General features: G+C 55.4%; 1 protein-coding gene across 2 annotated transcripts; it reads right to left on the bottom strand.

Moving 5' to 3' along the window:
* Window positions 1–232: 232 nt before the first annotated feature.
* ZNRF1 (zinc and ring finger 1) lies at window positions 233–20,314 on the bottom strand. 2 transcript variants are annotated; one of them, XM_041459044.1, is made up of 5 exons: window positions 19,602–20,314; window positions 2,596–2,691; window positions 1,854–1,959; window positions 1,679–1,769; window positions 233–1,530 (listed from the first exon to the last, which is right to left on the bottom strand). In XM_041459044.1, exons 1-4 carry the CDS (start codon window positions 20,044–20,046, stop codon window positions 1,712–1,714), a joined length of 705 nt encoding a protein of 234 aa, XP_041314978.1. In that variant the 5' UTR covers window positions 20,047–20,314; the 3' UTR covers window positions 233–1,530; window positions 1,679–1,711. The 2 variants fall into 2 exon arrangements, with proteins under 2 accessions (XP_041314978.1, XP_041314979.1); XM_041459045.1 differs by having other exon boundaries at window positions 233–1,300.
* Between the last annotated feature and the right edge of the window lie 2 nt (window positions 20,315–20,316).

Genomic DNA, 20,316 nt, shown 5'->3' with positions numbered 1-20,316 from the left:
CCCAGCCCCTTCCCAGGAGGTCTCTGTCCCAGGGCAGGGCATCATCAGGGCCCCACTTCAGCCACTTCCCCAGAGCTGCAGAGCTGCCAGTGCCAGGTGAGAGCTCTCTGGCACCTGCTGAGCACTACTGTGGCCATCCCCACATGGCAGGCACAGAGAAGGGGAACTGGCATGGGTAGGGGGCTCCAGCACCCCACTGGCATCATCTGCTTCACCAAGAAAGCCAGTGAAATAAAATAACAGTGAATGTTTTATTGAACATTGTTTTAATACCATATCAAAACACCTTGACTAATGAAGGAAGCTCCCCCCAAGCTCTGAACTCTTTTTTTCCCCCGTTTTTTTTTTAATATATAAATACAGAAAGGTTTCCCGCAGGGGCACGGCCACCGGCAGGGGAGGTCTCACCAACGAAAACGCGCCCGCCGCGCCAGGAGGGGACGGGGATGGGCGAGGGGGGTCACTGCCATGAAATGACACCATCTTGGCACCTCCTGCAACTAGGGGTGGCTGGGGGCATCCGGGGGACCACTGGGGCCTTCCCCATACCCTCCTCAAAAGGGTTCAACTCAAAGCCGATGGAAAAGAAAGAGGGGAGGCGGTTTTGGCAAGAGGAGCCCGGCGAGGGGGCAGAGGAGGGGCGGCGGGGATGCTGCAGCTCTCCAGTCTCTGAGTGGTTATAGCTGAGTTAAAGAGTGACCAGTCTGTAAACATCACCGGGGCAGGGAAGCTCAAATTGAAGAACACGCCAGTCAACACGAAGCTTCAGTTGTGGTTTGTTGTTTGGTTTTTTTTTTGTCCATTTTCTCTTTTTTTCTTCTTTTTTTTTTCCTTTTTTTCCTTTTTTTTTTTTCTCATTGTAAACACTTGAAAGACGGACCCCTGTGACTCAGCAGGGGGGAGCAGTGGCCCCGCTCCCGGCGTGGGGCAGAGTCCCCATCTCAACGCTGCCGGGGCCCGGGGTGGAGATCTCCAAAAGGGAGATGGGAGAGAGGAGGAATTTCCCGTTTAGTCAGTGCAAAAAAACCGAGCAGAGCCCCCGGGCGAGTCCGGGTGGGAGGTGGGGGGGTTGCCGGTGAGAAATGCCGCGTGCTCCGTTTGGCCGGCTGTCCCCCGGCAGCTTTCCCCTTTCGGTTCGGGAAGAAAAGCCAAACATCATGGCAGGGTTTCGGCCGAGGGCGTCCCCGGGGCCTCCCTGGCAGGCAGAGCTCTCCTGGTGACCAGCGGCTGTGGAGGGGAGAGCAGGTCGCTCCGCTTTTCTCACACTGTCGTCTCCTGGATGTTTCTTTTTGTTTTAAGTCTTTTAAATTAAAATAAAAAAACAAAACAAAACAAAACAAAACAAAAAAGCAGAAAAACAACAGAACAAATAAAAATAATAAAATAAAATAAAAACTGCGCCGTTGTCCCAAGTGGATTCAAGTTTCTGGGTTTTATTTTTGTCTTCTCGAGGAATTTAAAGTCAGCCCAAAACTCCAGGCGGGGCAGGGGGGACGGGGAGAGGAGGTACAGCAGGTATAGCAAGGTGCCCTGCAAAGGCAGAGAGAAACCGTCCCGGGTGAGGAGCAGGAGCCCCGGCTGTCACGTCCCACCCTATCCCACCCTGTCCTCCACTTCCAGCCCTGGATTTAAACCCAACATGGGAATGTCTCTTCTGAGCAGCCCACCACAGGCTCACCTTAGAGAGAAGTCAGCAAGCACGCTCGGCGGGTCAATCAGAAGGATGCTCTGGGCAAGATCTGTTCACTTCAAACCATGAGTCTATACAGCTGCAAGAGGAGAGCATGTTACCACCATGCTGCTGAGCCTCAGGTGTCCCTGCCTGTCCCCTTGCCACCCGCCTGGCATGGTACCTTTTGTGATAAATGCAGAGGCAGGGCAGCCTGGCTATCGTGTCCCCCTGCAGCAGCTCCTCCAGGCAGATCACGCACTCGCCAGCGTCCTTGGTCAGCACGTCATCTGGGAGGGGAGGACAGGGCAGCAGTGAGACAGGGACCACCAGAGCATTCCCCTCCCTGGGATGGAGTGGAGCCCAGGGTCACTGCTGCGGGGGCAGCTGGGATGGAGCGGAATGGCAACAGTGCTGGGAAACACTGGCAGGAGGCTCCTGTGGAGGCACAGGGGGCACATGGGTCTGGGGCATCTGGAGTGAACACAACCCTTACTCCTCTCTTCCAAAACAACACCAACCAGTATGGGGTAAGCATCACTCCCACACTAGTGGTCAGGAGAGATGTGGGAGATGCCAGAGCTGGAGCTTGCAGCCCAGTGCTCAAGGCCAGCAAGGAGGGGAGGAAGGCAATGACCCTTTGGGGGACAGCCCAGGGGGACATGCGCCAGGGCTCCCTGTGGCACCGAGGGGAGGGGAGGGGGCCCCCTCGGGCTAGGGGGCTGTGTTACAAAGGAGCCTGAAAGCAAAAGGAGCAGGCTTGAGCCATGAAGGGGGAGCAGAGTGGAGCAGCACCATCCTGCCAGAGCACAGCCCTCTTGGGAAGCCCAGCCAAGCCTCCTGCCTGCAGCAAATGTCTCTTCAGCCTGCCCGGAGCCATCCCAGGGTGGCAGGACGCCGTGCCCCCCACACAGCCTGGCCCTTACCGTTGTAGGAGAGGCGAGGTTTGCTCAGACACATGATAAAGTGCATTTCCATCTCGTCAGAAGCCACAGATTTGGAGCAAATGGGGCACTTGAAACCTGGAAGGAGAGCAGAGAGACGAGCCCTTAGTGAGGGCAGAAGGAGCCATCCACCCTGCATCCCAGGGAATCCCCGGGACCATGGTGGGGCACGGCAGCGGGCAGCCCCTCACCTGCTGCCTGCATGGTGACCCTCACCGCACACAGCACCCACTGGGCACCCACTCATCCTGTGCCGGCCACCAGCGTGGGGGACAGCCACCGAACAGGGGACAGCCGACGAGCTGCTGCGCTGGCCGTCCCCGTGCCCGCCGCGCAGAGGGCACGGAGAGCGTGCCAAGGCAGTGCACACGTGGTCATCAGCTGCTGCCAGGCCTTAAAGGGCGAGCAGCAGCCTGGGGCATGCAGCACCGAGCCACTGGCAGTGCATGGGCATGTCCCTGTGCCTGGAGAGTGCTGTCCCTGCTGCCAGAGCTCAGCACCACATGGCTGAGCCAGAAAAGCTGCAAGGAAGGAGTTTTTTTCTTATGGCTGCAGCACAGGACTGGCAGTTTGGAGCCTCAAACACAAATGGCTGCTTTGTCCAGCTTTTCACAGGAGTGAAGTGGGTGCTAACCCCTCCAATGCCAGCCTGCCTCCCCAGAAGCAGGAGGACACTGCAGGCTGATGAGCCAGCTTGACCTTGACCCTGCCTGGTGATTTGGGTTTTTGGATGAAGCTGGACGGGATGCCCAGATCTGATCTGTGACCTTGCTTGGGTGGTGCCAGGGTGTCACACCAGTGTCATCACCTGCTGGAGCCATGCAGACCACCACGGCATCATCCTCAGCCCCACTGAGTGAGGCTGCCCCAAATACAGTTTGTAAGCCCCAAACTCACAAGGAGCAGAACCCAAGCAGCCCTGCAGGTCACCCATCTGGGACTCCCTGCCCTTCCACTGCAGCCAGCTCAAGGCCACGAGGTTTGTCACTGCCCAGCAGAGCAGCGCAGCTCGAGCCGAACACGCGCATGCCACCACCACGGGTTTGCACCAGAATATCCAGCAATTCCCTGCCTGCAGAGAGGGAGAGGGTAATTTAAGGATCTGCCTTCTAAAAGCAGATCAGGTTTGACTGCAGTGCCGCTTAAGAGCTGTCTTCATATATATGCAAAGGCTGCTCAGGAACGAAAAGAAAAAGAATGTACACAAATTATCTAAGGATGAATCAGGTTCTTGTTTGCCACCACGTGGATGTGGACAGGGCATTTTTTTTTTGGCTTCTTGTAAGAGAGAAAGTACAGGGTGGCTTTAAGGAGAGTCAGCTCAGACCTCTGCTGTGCAAATAGCCCCTGTAACTTCTCAACACTCCATTGCTCATTAACAGCAGCGATAAATACTTTACTTCCCAGGTGCTTGGATCCTGCCCCTCCAGAGTGTCGCTATTTCCCAGGAGGGTGCAGCAAGGATGAGCACCATGGATGGTATGGGATTGGCTCTAAAAGGACGAGCTAAAAGGAGCCCTCAAGCCCAGCGGTCCTCCAGTGGGGTGTCCTGCTGGCCTGCAGCATTGCCACCCTGGAACAGATCCCTGCCCAGCCTGGCTGAGCCACAGGGTGTCTGCTCTGAGTCCAGCCCCAACTGCACCAAGCCCCAGGCGATAGGGCAGTGCCTTCTCCTCTCCAGCCTAATTTTACTCCTGACCGATTTATACCTCGTGGCAGCCGTGCCCATTAGCTGAAGTAGCTGGTTTTTTCCTCCTCCCCAGTGTTTACCCGCCCGGTGTATTTATAGCGTGGATAGCTCAGATAGCCTCCCAGGCTGCCTGCTGCAAGACCCAACTGGCCTCCCCTTGTGAGACGCCCTGCCGGTGCCTCCTCTGGCAGCCGCCTGTCCCTGTCCCTGCCTGAACTGCTCCCGCCTGGCGGATGCTCTGCCAGCGCCACCGGCACCGGTCCCTGCCGGGGAGCTCTGGGCACTGCTTCCAGCAGCAAGTGCCTGGAACGGCTGTGAAGGGCTCCCTTTGGAAAAGGCATTTTGTCTGCAACCTCTGTGTCAGGGCACGGTGTTTGTAGAGGTTCAGTACTGCTCCCTGTGCTGTGTGTGGGCAGACCTCGTTTCCTCTGGTCCCCCCTTTTCTGTGCCAATGTGTTATTTTAAACAGCTGTCCCAGATCTGCCAGCTCCGGCAGCACCCGAAGGGATCCTATGAGACGTGCAACCAATGTAAAGGGAAAAGGCCCCAGATGAAAGTGCCTGGTCTGTGGCTGCCAGGGCACGGCTGCCAGCAAAGCAGCAGGGCCAGGCAACGAGCAGGGTCCTCTGCAGGCTCCAGCGAGCGGCTGTTGCTGTATCTCCAGGCCTGTTTGCTAGCTGGGATAGCTTTAGCAAGGTTATAAATAGCTGGCATGAACACTCCTCATGCTCCTCGCTGCTCCCCGGGCAGCTGGCTGGGGCACCGGCACTCCTGACACCGCCACAGCCCCATGGCAAGGACGTGGGGACACTGGGCAGACAGAGGGGCCCAGGCTCAAGCCCCAGCACGTATGTGGCATCCTCCAGCCAGACAGGTCTGGGGGCTGAGCCAAGTGCAGAAGCACGCACACACTTTTCAGGCTCTGCATTTCACAAGATGGAGGGGGGAAAAAAAGGAAAGATGAATATGCAGTTGTGTGAATTCCCAAGTTCGAGCAGGAGCGCGGAGCTGGTGTGGAAGGGCCCCCAGGGCGGGGGGCTGCCCTGCACCCCAGCTGTCGGCACAAATACTTGACATTGCAAAAGCAACTGCTTGTGTTTCCCTTCATGGCAGGCACAGGAGCCCACCACCAGGGAAAGGGGAGGCAGAGGTGAACTCCCCACCCCTTCTCCAGGTGACCTTTGGGTGAAGGTGACAGGCAGAGAACCAGTGAGGCCAGGGGACCGCCAGCAGCAAGCACCAAGCCCGGTGCCTTGGAACATCCTTCACAGTTCAGGCAGGAGCCTGTCCTGAGGATGAAAGAGCTGCTCTCCACATGGCCAGCCCCCTCCAGGCCATGGTATTTTCCACATTCCCCGAAATCCCCGTTAATTTATCCTGCCTAAGCTGCCAGCCGGAGCAACGCAGGAGATTACATTTTGACAGCTGCTCATGGAAAATTCAGCTCCCTCCCTCCTCCTCAAGCCCTTTATGTCCTCCTCCCACACGCCTAAAAAAAAAAAAAAAGAGAGGAAGGGCCCAGCTATTCCTCCTTGCCTGGGCCTCCCACACCCATGGGGAGGCCTGGGGGTTGCTCCAGGGAAAGGCCATGGACACTTCCTCCCTCCAAAGGCATCTGGTGCAGCTGGTGATGCTCCTGCCCACGGCACATTAAACCTGAAGCTGGCACTGTCACCTCATGCAGAAATGTGTGGGCAGGTACCAGCTCCCAACAACAGCATGTGAAGAAGAGGAGGGTGGTGCAGGAAGGGGGCTGGCTTGGAAAGGCAGGTTCAGGTCAAGAGCTGGACTCTTGCACCTTGCAGGAGATGTTGAGAAAGCCAAGGGCTTTCCAGGGCTGTGAGACACAGGCTGGCAGGTGATCTAATCTCTCCAATGGCTTGGTCTAGAAACCAGGAGCAAGTGGCGCTGGGGCTCTCCAGAGGCTACTACCCTCTGAGTATTTTTAGGAAGGTTACATGGTTAATTTTAGAGAGCTGGGCAAAGCAGAGCTGGGAACCTCTGAAAATCTCCACCCGGTCCTATGAATGCTGAAAAAGCCGGGTGGTTAACCCTCACAGTGCCAGAAGCATGCCACAGAACTGCAAGGAATTTAGTGATGGTGGGAGGATCGAGACACCTTTCCAACCCATTTCTAAGTATCCCAGACAGAGCTGATTCTGGAGCTGGGAGAGGAAATTCCCATCACTTGTGTCTACAAGCAGTACAACAGGGTCAACCACACCACATCTTGAGAGTACAAGTGGCGGCTCCCTTCAGGGGTGAGACCATGTCCACAGGAGCTGCAAGCCTGTCCCAGCTCCCAGGGAAAGGCATGTGCCATGTCTACCTTCACCTGCCAAACCCTCCTCGTGCTGGGTGTGCCTCCAGGCAGATTGCTTACAGGCCACGGTGCCACCAGGAGTGGCCCTGGCAGGAGGACACCGTGGCTCTGTTACTGGCAGGTGGCTCAAACATGGAGAGCAGCAGCTTTTCCACTGCACAGCACCTCCAGCAGTGGGAGGAAGACACTGGTGGGGATGATGTGCCCTGAAGGCAGGAGGAAGCAGCAGCCCAGACACAACAGCCCACACAGCATTCACCAACTGGATCCCTGGTTGCCCAGTCTCCCACTACTGCCATGGGATAAACCAGGAGCCCTGTGAGTGGGAGCAGCAACACAAACTCCCCAAAACATGCCTGGCCCAGGAGGGATCCCTCCTCTAGTGCCCAGCCACCCCACAGGACACCTGGAGAACCAGGGAGCTTGGGGAAGCTCCAGGCTGCCTGATGATCATGGAAGATTTGGAAACCTCAGCTGCAGAGCCCATCTCCATGTCTCCAGAGAGCACCCTGGGCTCTCAGCCAAGGGAGCTGGCTTATACCAGGTGAGGATGCATCCAAACATGAGATAAAAACCAGAGAATATTTGGTCCAAGCATGCAGTCCTGGTGCCTCCTCCTTGCTGAGTAAACCATGAGCATCCCACCTTCCACCAGGCTACCCTAACGCTGCCAGCTGAACCAGCACCAGGTGGAAGCTGGAATACATGGATCATCTTGGAAAAACCTAGACTAATGATTGAAGAGGAGGGAAAGATTGAAAGACCAGTTGGTCAATCTGAAGCATGTGGGGTTGGGTGAGCCAAAGGGGCTCCAAGTCCTCCCCTTCCCTCACGCCTTGAGGGCTCCAGCACAGCCCCAGGAGGGAAGAAAGGATCAGGGAGGAGTTATCCTCTCTGCCAGCCAAGTGAAGGAAATCTGAAGAGCCAAGATATTCAGACCCAACACCTCCTAGAAAATAAATTCCCTATGCATTTAAAGCAGCCTCATTTTTTTACAGCAACGGTCACAGAGCAGCACATTGGAGATGGCACATGGAGGCACAGAGCACCTCTCCAGCACTGGGGCACAGACCTGGCAGCTGAGGACTCCATGAGTGTTCCCTCATGAGTGGAAGCCCACCATGGAAGTGATGCTCCACCAGCCTCAGCAATGCTGCAGGAGGCAGCATCAAGTGCCTGCAGGCCAGGGCACCCTGCAGAACCAGGCCAGGATCCACCTCCCCCTGCAGAAGCAAGTGGCATCAGCTGCACAGGCAGAGGCAGGAGCCAAGGTCCAAGGCAGTCCTGCTGCCCCAGCAGGACTCAAGGCACTGGGTGAACTCCAGCATGGTGCTGGGCTATTGTGCAGCACAAGGGCTGACACGAGCAGGGACACGTAGGCAGGAAGGAGTAAAGCACTTAAGCTGCCTCATTTGCCAGCTTTGAAAAAGCGAGCGTCCTTCCTCCTCATTCAAGGCTGCACAGAAGCTGGAGAGCATGAAGGATGGGTCCAGGGAGGAAATAAGACATCACACCTTCCTGAGGATGGAAGGGAGGCAAGGCTGGGGGATGCCAGTGAGCCAGCCCCAAATGATCAGCCAAGCAGGGAATGTGGCTTGGAAACAAACTCAACCACTTGGATGGCACATCTCTTGGATGGAAGTGCTTGGAAAGAAACAACCATTTCTGCTGCCTTGGCAGAGGGATGATCTTGCTCCATCCCCATCCCACCCCACCATTTCCTTGCCGATTGAGTCAGTTCAGCTGCTGAGAAGGAAGAAAATAATGTTTGCAATATGAAAGCAGCACCCCAAAAAGAAGCTACTTCTGTGCAAGGCCAGGTATTCCAAGGTCTAAGAAAAGCTGTCCCTGGTGTGCTCCTGGCAAAGGCTACACATGGCAGCTGTCTGCTGTCAGGTCAGCCCACACCAGCCAAGGGTGGCAGGGATGTGCCATGGAACACGAAGCTGGCCAAGGGCAGCACAATCCTAATGCTCAAGGCATTGTGTTTTGGAGACACCTCTGTCCACTCCCATCTGACTCAAGCCACAAAGAAGAGATGTGGCAGCAAGAGGCATTAATGCTTCAGGTGGGATGTAGGGAAATCACTGGGGTCAGAGAGATGCAGGACACAGAGCAGAGGGGCTGGGTGACACCACATCACAGAAGCCCAAGGCTAGCTTGCTGCAAGCCAGGAGGCAGAGCTATATTTTTTTTAGCCAGTTGGGTTCTTATGGAGGTGGTGGGGGAGGATGGGAAGAAGGAGAACAGATTGCAGTTCTGGGGCTGAGGAAAGCTGGAGAGTTGGAAAGGAGCAGGAGACACGGGAGAGGGAACCCCACAGGAACACTTGCTCCAGAGCACCCAAAGCTATTGATTCTCAGCAGATGGACACACCAAAGGCTTACAAAACACCTCCAGCACAGCCCACAGACACTGAGAAGCACAAGGGCAAAGAGGTCTGGTTATGTGGTCACAGGATGTCCAAACACCAAGTACCCTCCTTGCCTGATATTGTTTGAATATTGACCCTTTCGTGGTTGCAATTGCAATTTTTGAACAGAAGTACCTATGGTAAAGACAGACATCACCTCCCTCGTACAGCTCAGGCTATACTGCAGAATCAGTTCCCCCAGATCTGGATGAAAAAGGCAACTTCTCAGGGTCACCCTGTCTTCTGGCAAGTCCTAGTTTACTGCAGAAACACTCCCCCAGCTGCTTGAGAACAGGTTTCATAAGGATGTGTAGCCCAAAGCTAATTTTAGCATCCCAGAGAAGAGCAAAGTTAAGCAGAGGGGTCCTGGGTGATAGCCCAGCAAAGGCATTAACACCTCCAAATCCTGCTGTCGGGCTGCGGGGCTCAGATTTACCAAGCTACAAGCTTATCCAGGGCTCCTGCTAGGCACAAAATAGGTCTGGGGCCATGTCATGCCTCAGGAGAACTGCAGGGATGCTCTGGTGCTGCCTCCACGCCTCTCAAGGGATGCTCAGGTGTTCAAAGTCACTGCCCAGAGAGGACAGGCACACCTGGGAATTTCCAAAGGGTTTGCCTGAATGCCTGTTTTTTTCCTCCCACGTATTTCTCATAGGAAGGAGGAGGCCCAGCCAAAGCCCTGCTGTGGGCAGCAATCATTTGCAAGATGCACAGAGCCAGCAGGGTGACGAGGGGGTCCCAGGTGCTGATATGAAGGAGCACTCTGGCAGCACATTGGGATGCAGCAATTAGAAATCAGAGCAGGAAGGGACAGAATTTGGCACTTTGGCTCGGCAAGGACTGGGAGGGAGCAGCAAGGCAGTGTCACGTGGGGACTGGTGGGGTGAGTCATTTCTGACTAAGACATCCGCTGGGGAGGCACCCACGGAGTCCCCACTGCCAGGCTCCAGCACTGAGGAGCTGCCAGAGGAATTCCCAGTTTTGGAAAGGTTGAAACACCAAAGCCTGACCTGAGCCACTCCCAAACCAGCCGGATCTGACCCCATGGGGTGATTTGCTTCCTGACCCCTGGGGTTTTTCCAAAGAAAACTTGTGCTTCCATCATGCCTCATCTTCAGATGATCTCTTGGGAGGATGATGGGACACTCCAGAGGCACATGATGACATGCCCTGACTTTGTGATGCTGGGAGTATGGCCAAGCACTGATGGCAGCCACGTACTCCTTCCTGCCAGGGAGTGATCCCAAACAGCTCCTGGGACACCTCCTCCCCAGGCATTCCACAGCAGCACTGCATAAAGAGCACGGTGGAGGATGTCTTTGTGGCTGGGCCATGGTGGCAGGATCACTGTTTTCATCAGTGCAACATCCCCAATCCTTGGGGTGTGTGGAAAGGATGGCATGTTGCTTTTTGGGGTACAGAAAGGGCAATTTTTATGTAGTGGGCAGCAAACAGAGCATAAAAGGCACACAGAGCTGCACCCACCCACAAGCAGTGCATGGCTACGGAACACTCGCAGCCAGTTCACAGTGGTTATTTCTGCAGAAAGACAAAAAAAATTGAAATTTTTCCACCACTGGAAAAAAAAAAATCTAAGTGAGGAACATGCTGCAGAGCAAGTCCTGACCTCACCTGCCCCTTACGTGGTAGGAAGTGCTGCATAGCACAGAGCATTTCCCTGCTCCCCAGGACAGACTGACTGCTGAGGGATACCCAGTGAATGCCCCAGCCTACCAGGACAGCAGGAAGGGGAAAAAGCAGGTGCAAAGCTGGGGGTGATCACCCTTCTCTGTTGTACTTGGTGCAGAAGGGGAGGGATTCTCCACAGCACCAAGCTGCCCAGACAGGCAGCATGAGCACTCCTTTGACAGCCAAAGGCCAGGGCTTTGGGAGGAAGATCTATGTTGAGGATGGGGATACACGCTCCAGAGCTTCCCGGCTGCCTTTGCAGCACGGAGGCAGCTGGCAGACAGAGCCAGCCTTCTGCAGCTCCGGGAGCCCTCCGAAACACAAAGCACAGCATCTCACAGGAGTGAGCCCCTCAGAGAGTGGCAGGGTCTGCCCAAGCTGGATACTGCTGGAGGAGGCAGGAGGGGCTACACACTGTGCCACAGGCAGGAACAACCCTGCCCAGGTGCCCCACCTTCTCTGTCCTTTTGCTTCAACATGTGCCAACCTCCAACGTGAAAAGGGCTCCTTCTGAGGAAGGACAGTGGGGCTGCAGGTGACAAAAACCCCAACTGTGGGATTTGAAGTTCTCTCTTCCCCATGACAAAAGGCAACACCCAGAGGAGCAGAGTGTAACCCCACTTCCCGAGCTGGGCAGGGCCTTGTGAAGCAGCATCTTCCCATGAAACATTCACCCAGGACTAGGTGCAGGGTGTCACCTGTTTTGTACCTGTCTACAGGGAGCAAAAAGAAATCAAAGGCATCTAAAAACCCCCTCAGAAGGGTAAGACCCAGGCAAACAGAAGACTTCAAGGGCTGTGAAATTGGGCACAATAAGCAAATGGACATTTGTTTCAAAGCAGCAAGATCTGACCAGGGATGAGCTGAAAGGCAGGTGTGCTCAGCCTCAGCCCGTCCTGCTCAGCACCACATACCAGAGGGCTGGCTCCAAAACTGATCTCAGCCCAGACTGACTCGACCTCCCTGCAGACAATAACTTAGGCCATCTGCCTAGAGGAGCCAACCTCGCTTCCTCTTCCCTGGCTACAGATGTCTAGGCCTTGGATGCATGGATTGCAAGGTGGATGTAATTCCCCTGCAGCACTTCTGACAAAGTGTAGCTCCATCGCCTTGCAGGAAGAGCTCCCAAATGAATGACTGCAATTACCCCAGCTGCAGGAGAATCTGCAGGTTTCCCCCTCCCTGGTGACAAAGGCTTCTCCAAAAAACAAACCCCCAAACGCCCACCACCCCAAGCTGTAATGCAACCATCCCGGATGTGAAGAACAGAGCCCCTGGCACCACTCTCACATCACTGAGCTGTGATCAGAGAAGCTCACAGCCATGGTGAAAGCCAGGGGGAGAAGGAAGAGACCTGTCTTTTGAGGCAGCAACAGGCAAAGAGACACAGAGGACATGGAAATGCCAGTGGCCTCATCCTGGAAGGAAATAAAATGCTGGGCAGAGATGTGGGACAGGGTCAGCATCACTGAGTTCTCCTGCCTGACTGCTGCTTTCCCCCTCTTGTGTTGCAGGCAGCTGGCCTCTAAAAATACTCACTGTTGTCACGCTGTCCTGCCTGCTTGGGCCAGGAAACTGCTCTGAGCAGCTTTCAGTTCCATTCTTCATCTGCACTGCTGTGCTTCCCTCACCAGGATCTGCCCCAGCACCTCTTCTCTGCCTGGCAGGTGACAGTGTCTCTGGAACTATGGCCATAACTTGACATAAACTCAATTAACCAAGGGTGCTAACTGGGAATATACAACCTAGGAAATTTCTGCTAGGGTTGCTAAAACTAGCAAAAAGGTAAATATTTCCACAGCATCTCTCTTCTTCTCTACAAAGTGCCACAAGACCGTTCCAAGGCACACAGTCTAAATTCATGCCACTGATGGGAACCCCACAGCTACATGAGTGTGCATGAGTACAGGGAGTCACAAATTTCCCAAGCTCATTCAGCCCATGACACCACCAGGGTCAGCCTGGTGCTGATGCTGGCCAGCTCTGGTCTACAGGGAAGGAGGGGAGAGAAGAGTCAGCTGCACCTCAGAGGTGCAGTTCAGCCTCTCCAGTGGTGAGGTACCATTCCCCACCCTGGATGGAACACCCCCAGCTGCCCACAGACCCGGTGCTGGGTCTGAGTGATGCATCTGCTCGGGTTCAGCTGGTGGCACATGGCACAAACCCTGCAGTGTGGAGGCACAGGGATCACAGCAGGGAGCACCAATAGATCAAGCCTCCTGCCAGCAGCACAGAAATCAGCCATGAAGATCTGCCTGCTGCTTCTCTGGCCTTTCCTTCCACCTTCCTCAAATCCCAGATTCTACGGACCTGCAGTGGGTGGAAAGTTAAACCATGACAAGAGAGAAGCAGACCCTGTCCCCCACCACAAGCACTCCCCTCCCCTGCCTGCAGCCCAGCAGGGCAGGAAACCTGCCAGCAGCTGGGCTCTGCCCACGGAAACGCTGTGCAGCAGCACGAGAAGAGGCCCCAGGCAGCAGAGCTTCCTGAAGCTGCACCTTTAACAGCCTCCCATCAAAAAGCACTAAGCAAAAGCATTCAGCCACACAGCACCTGCAAGGGGCAGCAGGAGCACCCCTGGGGGTACCCAAGCCCCCAGTGGGTTCACCCGCATTTGAAACCTGCCTGGTGGAACTGGTGTAGGGAAGACATTTAAGGCCCAGCTTTAACCAGTCTTGCTCCATCTGAAATTAAAAAATTGGTGTCCCTACAGAGGGAGGCTTGTTGTACCCCGATATACAGCCAACCCAAAGCAGGAGGGCAAAGTGCTCTGCATCAGGGCCTGCTGCTTTACAGCATCACTTGGCTGCTCATGCACACCAATTCCCAAGACCTTATGATTTCAGTTTTCAAGGGAACCAGGAGAAAGCCAGGTCACATTTATTCAAAACCAAGTACTCAGCACATCTGGGGTTTAGGTGTACCAGCAGCAGATGCCACGAAATGCACCTCGTGGTTGCCCACCATCTGCCTGGGGCACCACAAGACTGGTCCCTGCAAAGGGAATTTATCTGAAGAGCCCTTTGCTGCCTGTCTGATCTGTCACATGCGATATTACATCGGAGGGGGGGGAAAATCAACCTTTTTTTTTTCCTCCTCCTCCAAAGTGGGCTTTTCTCCCTCCCTGCACTTCTCTTGAAATTAATTTTCAGCATTTAGCAGCATTTTCCCATGACTCTGCGCGGCTGCCTTGGCCAGGAGCCAGCCTGATACTGCTCCTCCACCAAAGATGTCTGTATCTGATTGATCCTCCGGCCAGTGAATGAGAGAGAGGAGAGAGGAGCCTTAATAGCACATTAATAAATAAGAGAAGCCTTTACGGTTATTCCAGTCACCGGAACAAACATCTCAGCAAAACAAACCAGCATGGGATAAACTTACGTCACAGGCTGGGAAGACAATCCTGGCTGGGAAGTGGGTCAGCCCAGGAGCACGAGAGCATCATCCTCAGCATCTCTAGAAGATACATGTGTGGAAGAGGGAGCGGGCACCCAGCTACCCTATGCTGATTTATGCTCAGGTTTATAGAGTGGTTAGTGTGCACAGGAATGAGTGCCCTCGTTCCTGAGGAAAGCAGCTGGGATTTCAGAGGACACTGGGAAGCAAGGCAGCACAGAGACAGCCCGCGCTCGCGCTCGCTGCGCAGACTGAAGATAACTGCCGCCACCGCCGGCTTCTCACGCACCACGCCAACACTGACGCACTTAAACTTCATCTCCAGCTCGGCTGTGCATCAAAGCTGCCTCTGAATCTCCCATCTTCAGGTGTTCAGCACTTTGCTCTTCCGAGGCAGCTGCTGCCTCTTCCCTCTGTCCCAGGTGGATGTTGCCCAGCTGGCTCAGAGAAGGCAGAAGCACAAAAGCATCCTCTCCAGACCTGGAGAGCCCAACAGCTGAACACCACCAGTGTGGGGAGTCACCAGGACTGTTTCTGTACCCACTTCCCAAATGATCCGCAGGTCTGGCAGTGATGCAGGTGCTTGACCCGGCTGTCAGACAGTAACCAGCACCAAACCCACAAAAAGATGGTTTGAGAACAGTCATCTTTGGAAATTTCCACTAGCAAAAATATATTCAGAATGGCAAGTTCGTGCAGACCTTGGGGTGCCCTTCCCCGGCCTAGCTCCTGGAAGTGGGGAGGGAAGCACATATGATGTTTGCATGTTGAAACATTGATTCAGTCGGAAGGGAACCACAAGGATCATCAAGTCCAACTCCTGACCCTGAACAGGACAACCCCAAGAACCACACCATGTGCCTGAGAGCCTTGTCCAAATACTTTCTGAACTCTTTCAGATTTGCTGCTGTGATCGCTTCCCTGAGGAGCCTTCCAGTGCCCAACCACACTTTGGGGGAAAAACCTTTTCCTAACATCCTATGTAAACCTCCCTTAGCACAGCTCCATGATGTTCCCTTGGATCTTGTAGACATAGAGCAGAGATCTGTGCTGACCCTCCAGTGTTTCTCCTGTGGAAGCTGCAGCCCACAATGAGCTCTGCCCTCAGTTTCTTCTCCAGGCAGAACAAGCCAAGTGACCTCAGCTGCTCCTCATACATCTTCCCCTTTAGACCCTTCACTATCTTCATGTCCCACCTCTGGATGCTCTCTCACAGCTTTATATCCTTCTTGTATTGTGGTGCCTAAATCTGCACACCAGACTTGAGGTGAAGCCGCAGCAGTGCAGAGCAGGAGGATCACCTCCCCTGACCAGCGGCAGCGCTGTGCCTGATACACCATGGGACACGGTGGGCCCATTTTGGCTGCCAGAACACACTGCTGACAAACTGGTGGCAGGACAGTCAAGTCAGGGCTGAGAGCAGCTGACTAGCAAGCTACAATTCAGCCTTCTCATTTTGGTGTAGAGACTTCAATGGCAGGACTATCTGAAGAGCAAGGATTGCCAGGCACCAGTGAGAAAAGGCTCAGGACTAAAAGCTGAGCCCAGCAAGGGTTCACCACAGACAGGCCTCTTCCCAGCTTGCAGAGACTGGAGCTGCCCAACACAGGTGTGCACACACACCTTCAGCTCACCCTCCAACAAACAACCCCTATTTCCCACCCCATTACTCTGGAGCCAGATTGAAGAGCTCTTCCAGCCTTTTTTGCTCTCAAACTGCACCTGGAGAAAGACTCAGCCCAGCACCCTGGCTCCCACCTCTGCACTAAAACCGCTCCCATCTTCTTCAGGCTAGGCCCTCCTGCTCCAGGAAAGTGCTGCTGAGAACACAGCAGCTCATTTGGCAAAGAAAGCCTCCTGACATTGGTGCTACCAACACCCAGGACAAACAGCTCGCTTTGTCAGTGCACAGAAAGCCTGTGACATTCCTGGTGGTACTGCACAGGAGGATAAGCTAGGCGTTTCCTTGGGCTAGCCAGCAGACAAGGAGATATGGATTTATTAGAGCTTCAAACACTCAAGGGCTTTGGGTGATGAGTGGGATTTCCAGATAAACTTTAAGCTACTTACAGCCTCTGCAAACTCCCTTAGATCCTCTGATGAATAACATGAGAGACACTAAGAGAACCACACAAAGCTGGAGACATGCAGCACTAAACCACATATCTCCCTTTTCTCCCTTCTTCTCACTAGCCTTGGCTTTACTGAGAACTCCTAAATAGTCATAAACCTACAGAGGCAGGGTCAAGTGCTGCAGGCAAATTCCAAAGTCGTGCAAGATGTGTGTCTTTTCCACTCATGGAGGTCAAGAAGTAGATCTCAGAAACCCTGGGCAGACAGGGAAATCCCAGAGCAGTTTCAGGCAGTGCTAGAACAGTTACATTGTTTGTGTATATGGCAGGCATGCCTTGGGAAAATCCCCATCAGGAAACAGGACTCACCCACAGAGCACAGAGGTGCTTCCACTCAAAGGAAGAGACAAGCTCCACCATAAATGTCAGAGCTCCTTGCCCACCCCATCTGGAAGATTTATATAGGCTTCACTGTTCACAAGAGCAGCAGCTCTCCTGCCCTCGCCCTGGGACAGGCTAGATGCCATCAGCATCTAACTGCTCCTCCAATTCAGGCATCCCAGCAGCCACAGTGGAGCCCAGAGGGATTCAGCAGTGGGCTCTCCTCACTGACCACCCCCATGCACAGCACCTTACAGTGATGCTGCAGCATTCACTGGCTTTGGGGACCACTTTGCAACCTCCCTCTGTACAAGCTTCCCACCACAATCCTCCTCTCTTCCTCCCCAGGCACATCTAGCTCTTCTGCAGGCCTCCAGCTGCAGAGAGGGGAAGGAGTGACACCAACCAGGGAAGAGAGCTCAGCCTGCCCCAGCTCACTCCTCAGGGTCCCTGCTGAGGGGCCTGGTGAGCCATGAAGCAGCTGGAGAGGCACGGAAACTCTGCATGGCAGATATAGGAAGCAGCGAGGCGCCAAGACTATCTGTGTGCTCCTGTTATCACAGGCACACTGCTGCAACAGCACCTTATCACTGCCCTCAAGTCAGAGCTCCTCGCTGTCCCACTGAGGACCTACAGAGCTCAGGTTGCACTTTGAGCTCCCAGCTGATCCCCCAAACCCAAGTGCTCCCTGAAAAACACGAATGCAACCCACACACAGAGAATGGCACCATCCAGGTCTGCAGAAAGGGGCAGGCAGGGCAAGAATCAACTCTCCAGCCCTGTTATCCACAGAGTTTGGGGGGCTCCTCGCCTGGCTGGTACAGCAGCTCAGGCAGATCCCAGAGATCCCACGCCTCATACTGAGTGGGTTTGGTACGTCGGCGGGTCCCCTCATCCCCACCCTCGAGTCATCCTTCAAAGGGAGCAGGGACAGTCACGCGCAGCAATGTCAAAGCTCCTCTCCGTTTACCAGAGCACTGCTGCTTCAGCACTTTCCAGTGGCTAATGGAGTGGCTCAGCACCACGAGAGGAGCAGGTCGATGGGGAGGCAGGGGGGAAGACACAAGTAGCTCCTGACTGCCCTGCTGGAGGTTAACCAGCTGCAACGGGAGATTAACAGGAATTTCAGCAATCTTGCGGTGGCTTACTTCCCCCCTTCCCTGCAGTCACCAAATCCTTCATTAACTTCTTACACTAAGAGAAGAAGAGTGCAAAAGTTAAATGAGCTCTGACAAGTTTTCAAAAGGGTTTTTAAGCATCCTCTACTCCTTTTGCTATTAATTAGCAACGAAGAACCACCACCGGGAGAGGCTTCGGTACAGACTGAACAGCTCTTGCTGCCGCCCGTGCACGCTTCAGCTCAGCTCAAATGCTCTCAGAGGGCCTCAAAAGAGGCACCAGAGAAACCCAGTTCTTGCAGCACTTCCCACAGCTCACGCTGCAATCTTCAAGGGCACCGTGTTGAACTTCGCAGCACTGCACTAACTCACTCCAGTGGCCGAAAAACAGCTTACTCCATTTTGCAGCTGGTTTATTTTTCTGAAGAGGTTTTTGCCTCTCAGCATTGCAGTTTAAAATGTAACTGATACTCTCTGACCAACCACTGTGAGCTGCAGGGTGTCTCTGTAATGAGACCCTCCTCGCTCCAGCACCAGGCACAGCAGAAGCCCCCCTGGCCCTCATTCCCACAGAGGCTTGTGGAATACCTGGAAGGATGCTGTGTCTCTCTCTACATTTAGAAACCAGAGCAGCAGCACAGTCTGTGCAAGGTCACGGAGCAAGAAAGTTTGCAGGAGCACTTGGTCTCAACTCTGGTGCCACATGCCAGCCCTCTCCATCTGCCAGGGAGCATGGCAAGAGCCCGGCTTATCCAGATCAATAGGAATCAGACCTGGGGCATTCTGCCACTGAGGATCCAATGCAAGACACACAGCTTCCATCTAACAGAGAAGAGCTGCCCCTGGAGAATGGGCAAAGGGAAAAAAAATTCCAAGTTTTTTTTTTCTCAAGAAGTAGGAAAGCAGGCCCCACGAGACTCTTCTTGCACTTTGTTCTTATCCACTGCTTCAGTCTCAGGGCTTCCTGAAAATGAGGCATTGTCCCAAGGCATATTATGAAATTCCCAGACCACGTCACAGAAGGAGAACACAGCATTTGCGAGGGGGACGGGTGGGAGAGAAATCCCAGACTATTCCAGGAAATACAAGGAGACATCCCTGAAATGACTTCCCCTCCAGCCAGGAGGGGAAGGGAGGACCTCCCACCTCGCTCCCTGCACCCAGCCAGAACTAGGTCAGTGACACAGCCCTGCTCGCAGCGAGAGCTCCTCTCCAGACACCAGGACACATGGAAGAGTCCAGCCAGGAGGGTGAAGGGGGTAACCTTGCCCCTTCCCATAGCCTGACACGTTTCCTGCAAGAGAGCCCAGCTGGCCTCCCAGCCCTGTCAAACAGGCAGGCAGTTCCTCCTCTGCTTCCTCCTAAGCACCACAACCCTGCCAGCTGGCTTGAAAGAGAAAACCCACTCTGGCCTTTCCCTGGCCCTTTATCAGACAAAACAAAGGAAAAAAAAAAGACCCTCACACCTTGCTTTCAAAGGCTTTCTCTGCTTCTTTCCCAGTTTCTAAGGCTGGGAACTGCTACACCTCACACACCTTCAGAAGAGACACAAGGTGCCCAGACTGGTTGCAAATCCCAAGGTCTTGAGCTACAGCATCCTCAAGACCACAATCCCCCAAGTCAAGGGAGGATGGGGTGGGGGTGCCACATCCACTGCTTCATATCCTAGAGCCAAAACACCTCCCTTCTAGAAAGCCTCCTCCCTTCACAACCCCTTCCTCCCTTGACCTTGACACAGATGCCAGCTCCAGCATGCACCCACCTGTCTGTGCCGGGGAGGGGATGGGGATGAGGGTCCAAGAGGGGGTCAGCTCCCCCTTCCCGGCTGAACCGCGCCCACCACCGCCCCCGAGCACCCACGGAGGGAGGGGAAGCCGGGGAAAGGCTTCGGGGAGCCGGCACTCACCGCTGTGCGAGCTGAACCACCGCGGTGCGATGTGAAGGGGCAGCGCGTCGGCCAGCGAGGCCCTGGCGCCCAGGTACAGCATCCCGTCTCTATGGTGACCGCCTCCCGTCTCCTGGAAACCGTTGCCATGGGCGTACGTGGAGTCGGAGCCCGGACCGCCGCCGCCGCCGCCCGGGGCCCGCTCGGCCTCCCCCGCCGCCCGTGCCGCCGCCGCGTACAGCCCGAAGGGGACGGCGCCGGCCGCCGCCGGGTCCATGCCCATCCCGGCCACCGAGCTGACGGAGCGGCTGCGCAGCCCCATCGCGCCGCCGCCGCCGCCCGCCCGGTAATGGCCGAAGGGGGGCGGCCCCCCCCCTCCTCCCGGCGGCGGCACGGCGCTGTCATCCGTCGACACCCCCGGGAAGGGGCCCCGCGAACGGGTCGCCGTGCTCTGCTTGCCCCCCATGTGGGCACCGCCGGGCCGGAGGGAGCCGAGCGACAGCCCCCCGCGGGGAACGGGGCCGCGCCGCCCCCGCTGGGAGGCGAGAGGGGGCGGAAGGAAGCGGGGGGGCGCGGGGAGCTACGGGCGAAAACCCATCCCCGCCCCAGGCATCCTCCCCCCGCCGGGCCCGCAGGGGCGAGGGCGCCCCGAGTCCGCCGCCGCCGCCGCCGTCACCCCCGGCGGAGGCCGCCGAGGGCTCCGGGGCCGCGGAGCGGGGAGGGAGCGGCGGGGGGG

The sequence above is a fragment of the Pyrgilauda ruficollis genome, unplaced genomic scaffold, assembly GCF_017590135.1.
Source record: "Pyrgilauda ruficollis isolate IOZ18807 unplaced genomic scaffold, ASM1759013v1 scaffold13, whole genome shotgun sequence".
Lineage (NCBI taxonomy): Eukaryota > Metazoa > Chordata > Aves > Passeriformes > Passeridae > Pyrgilauda > Pyrgilauda ruficollis.
Note: the sequence above shows the minus strand (reverse complement) of the source record. Positions and strands in the feature narration are given on the sequence as shown.

Excerpts from the sequence above, each read along its gene's own strand:
- ZNRF1 (XM_041459044.1), bottom strand. The coding sequence starts at position 20,046 with ATGGGGGGCAAGCAGAGCACGGCGACCCGTTCGCGGGGCCCCTTCCCG. Across the intron at positions 1,960-2,595 it reads ACCTCGCCTCTCCTACAACG|ATGACGTGCTGACCAAGGAC; the intron begins GTAAGGGCCAGG and ends CTCCCCTCCCAG. Across the intron at positions 1,770-1,853 it reads CTCTGCATTTATCACAAAAG|CTGTATAGACTCATGGTTTG; the intron begins GTACCATGCCAG and ends CTCCTCTTGCAG.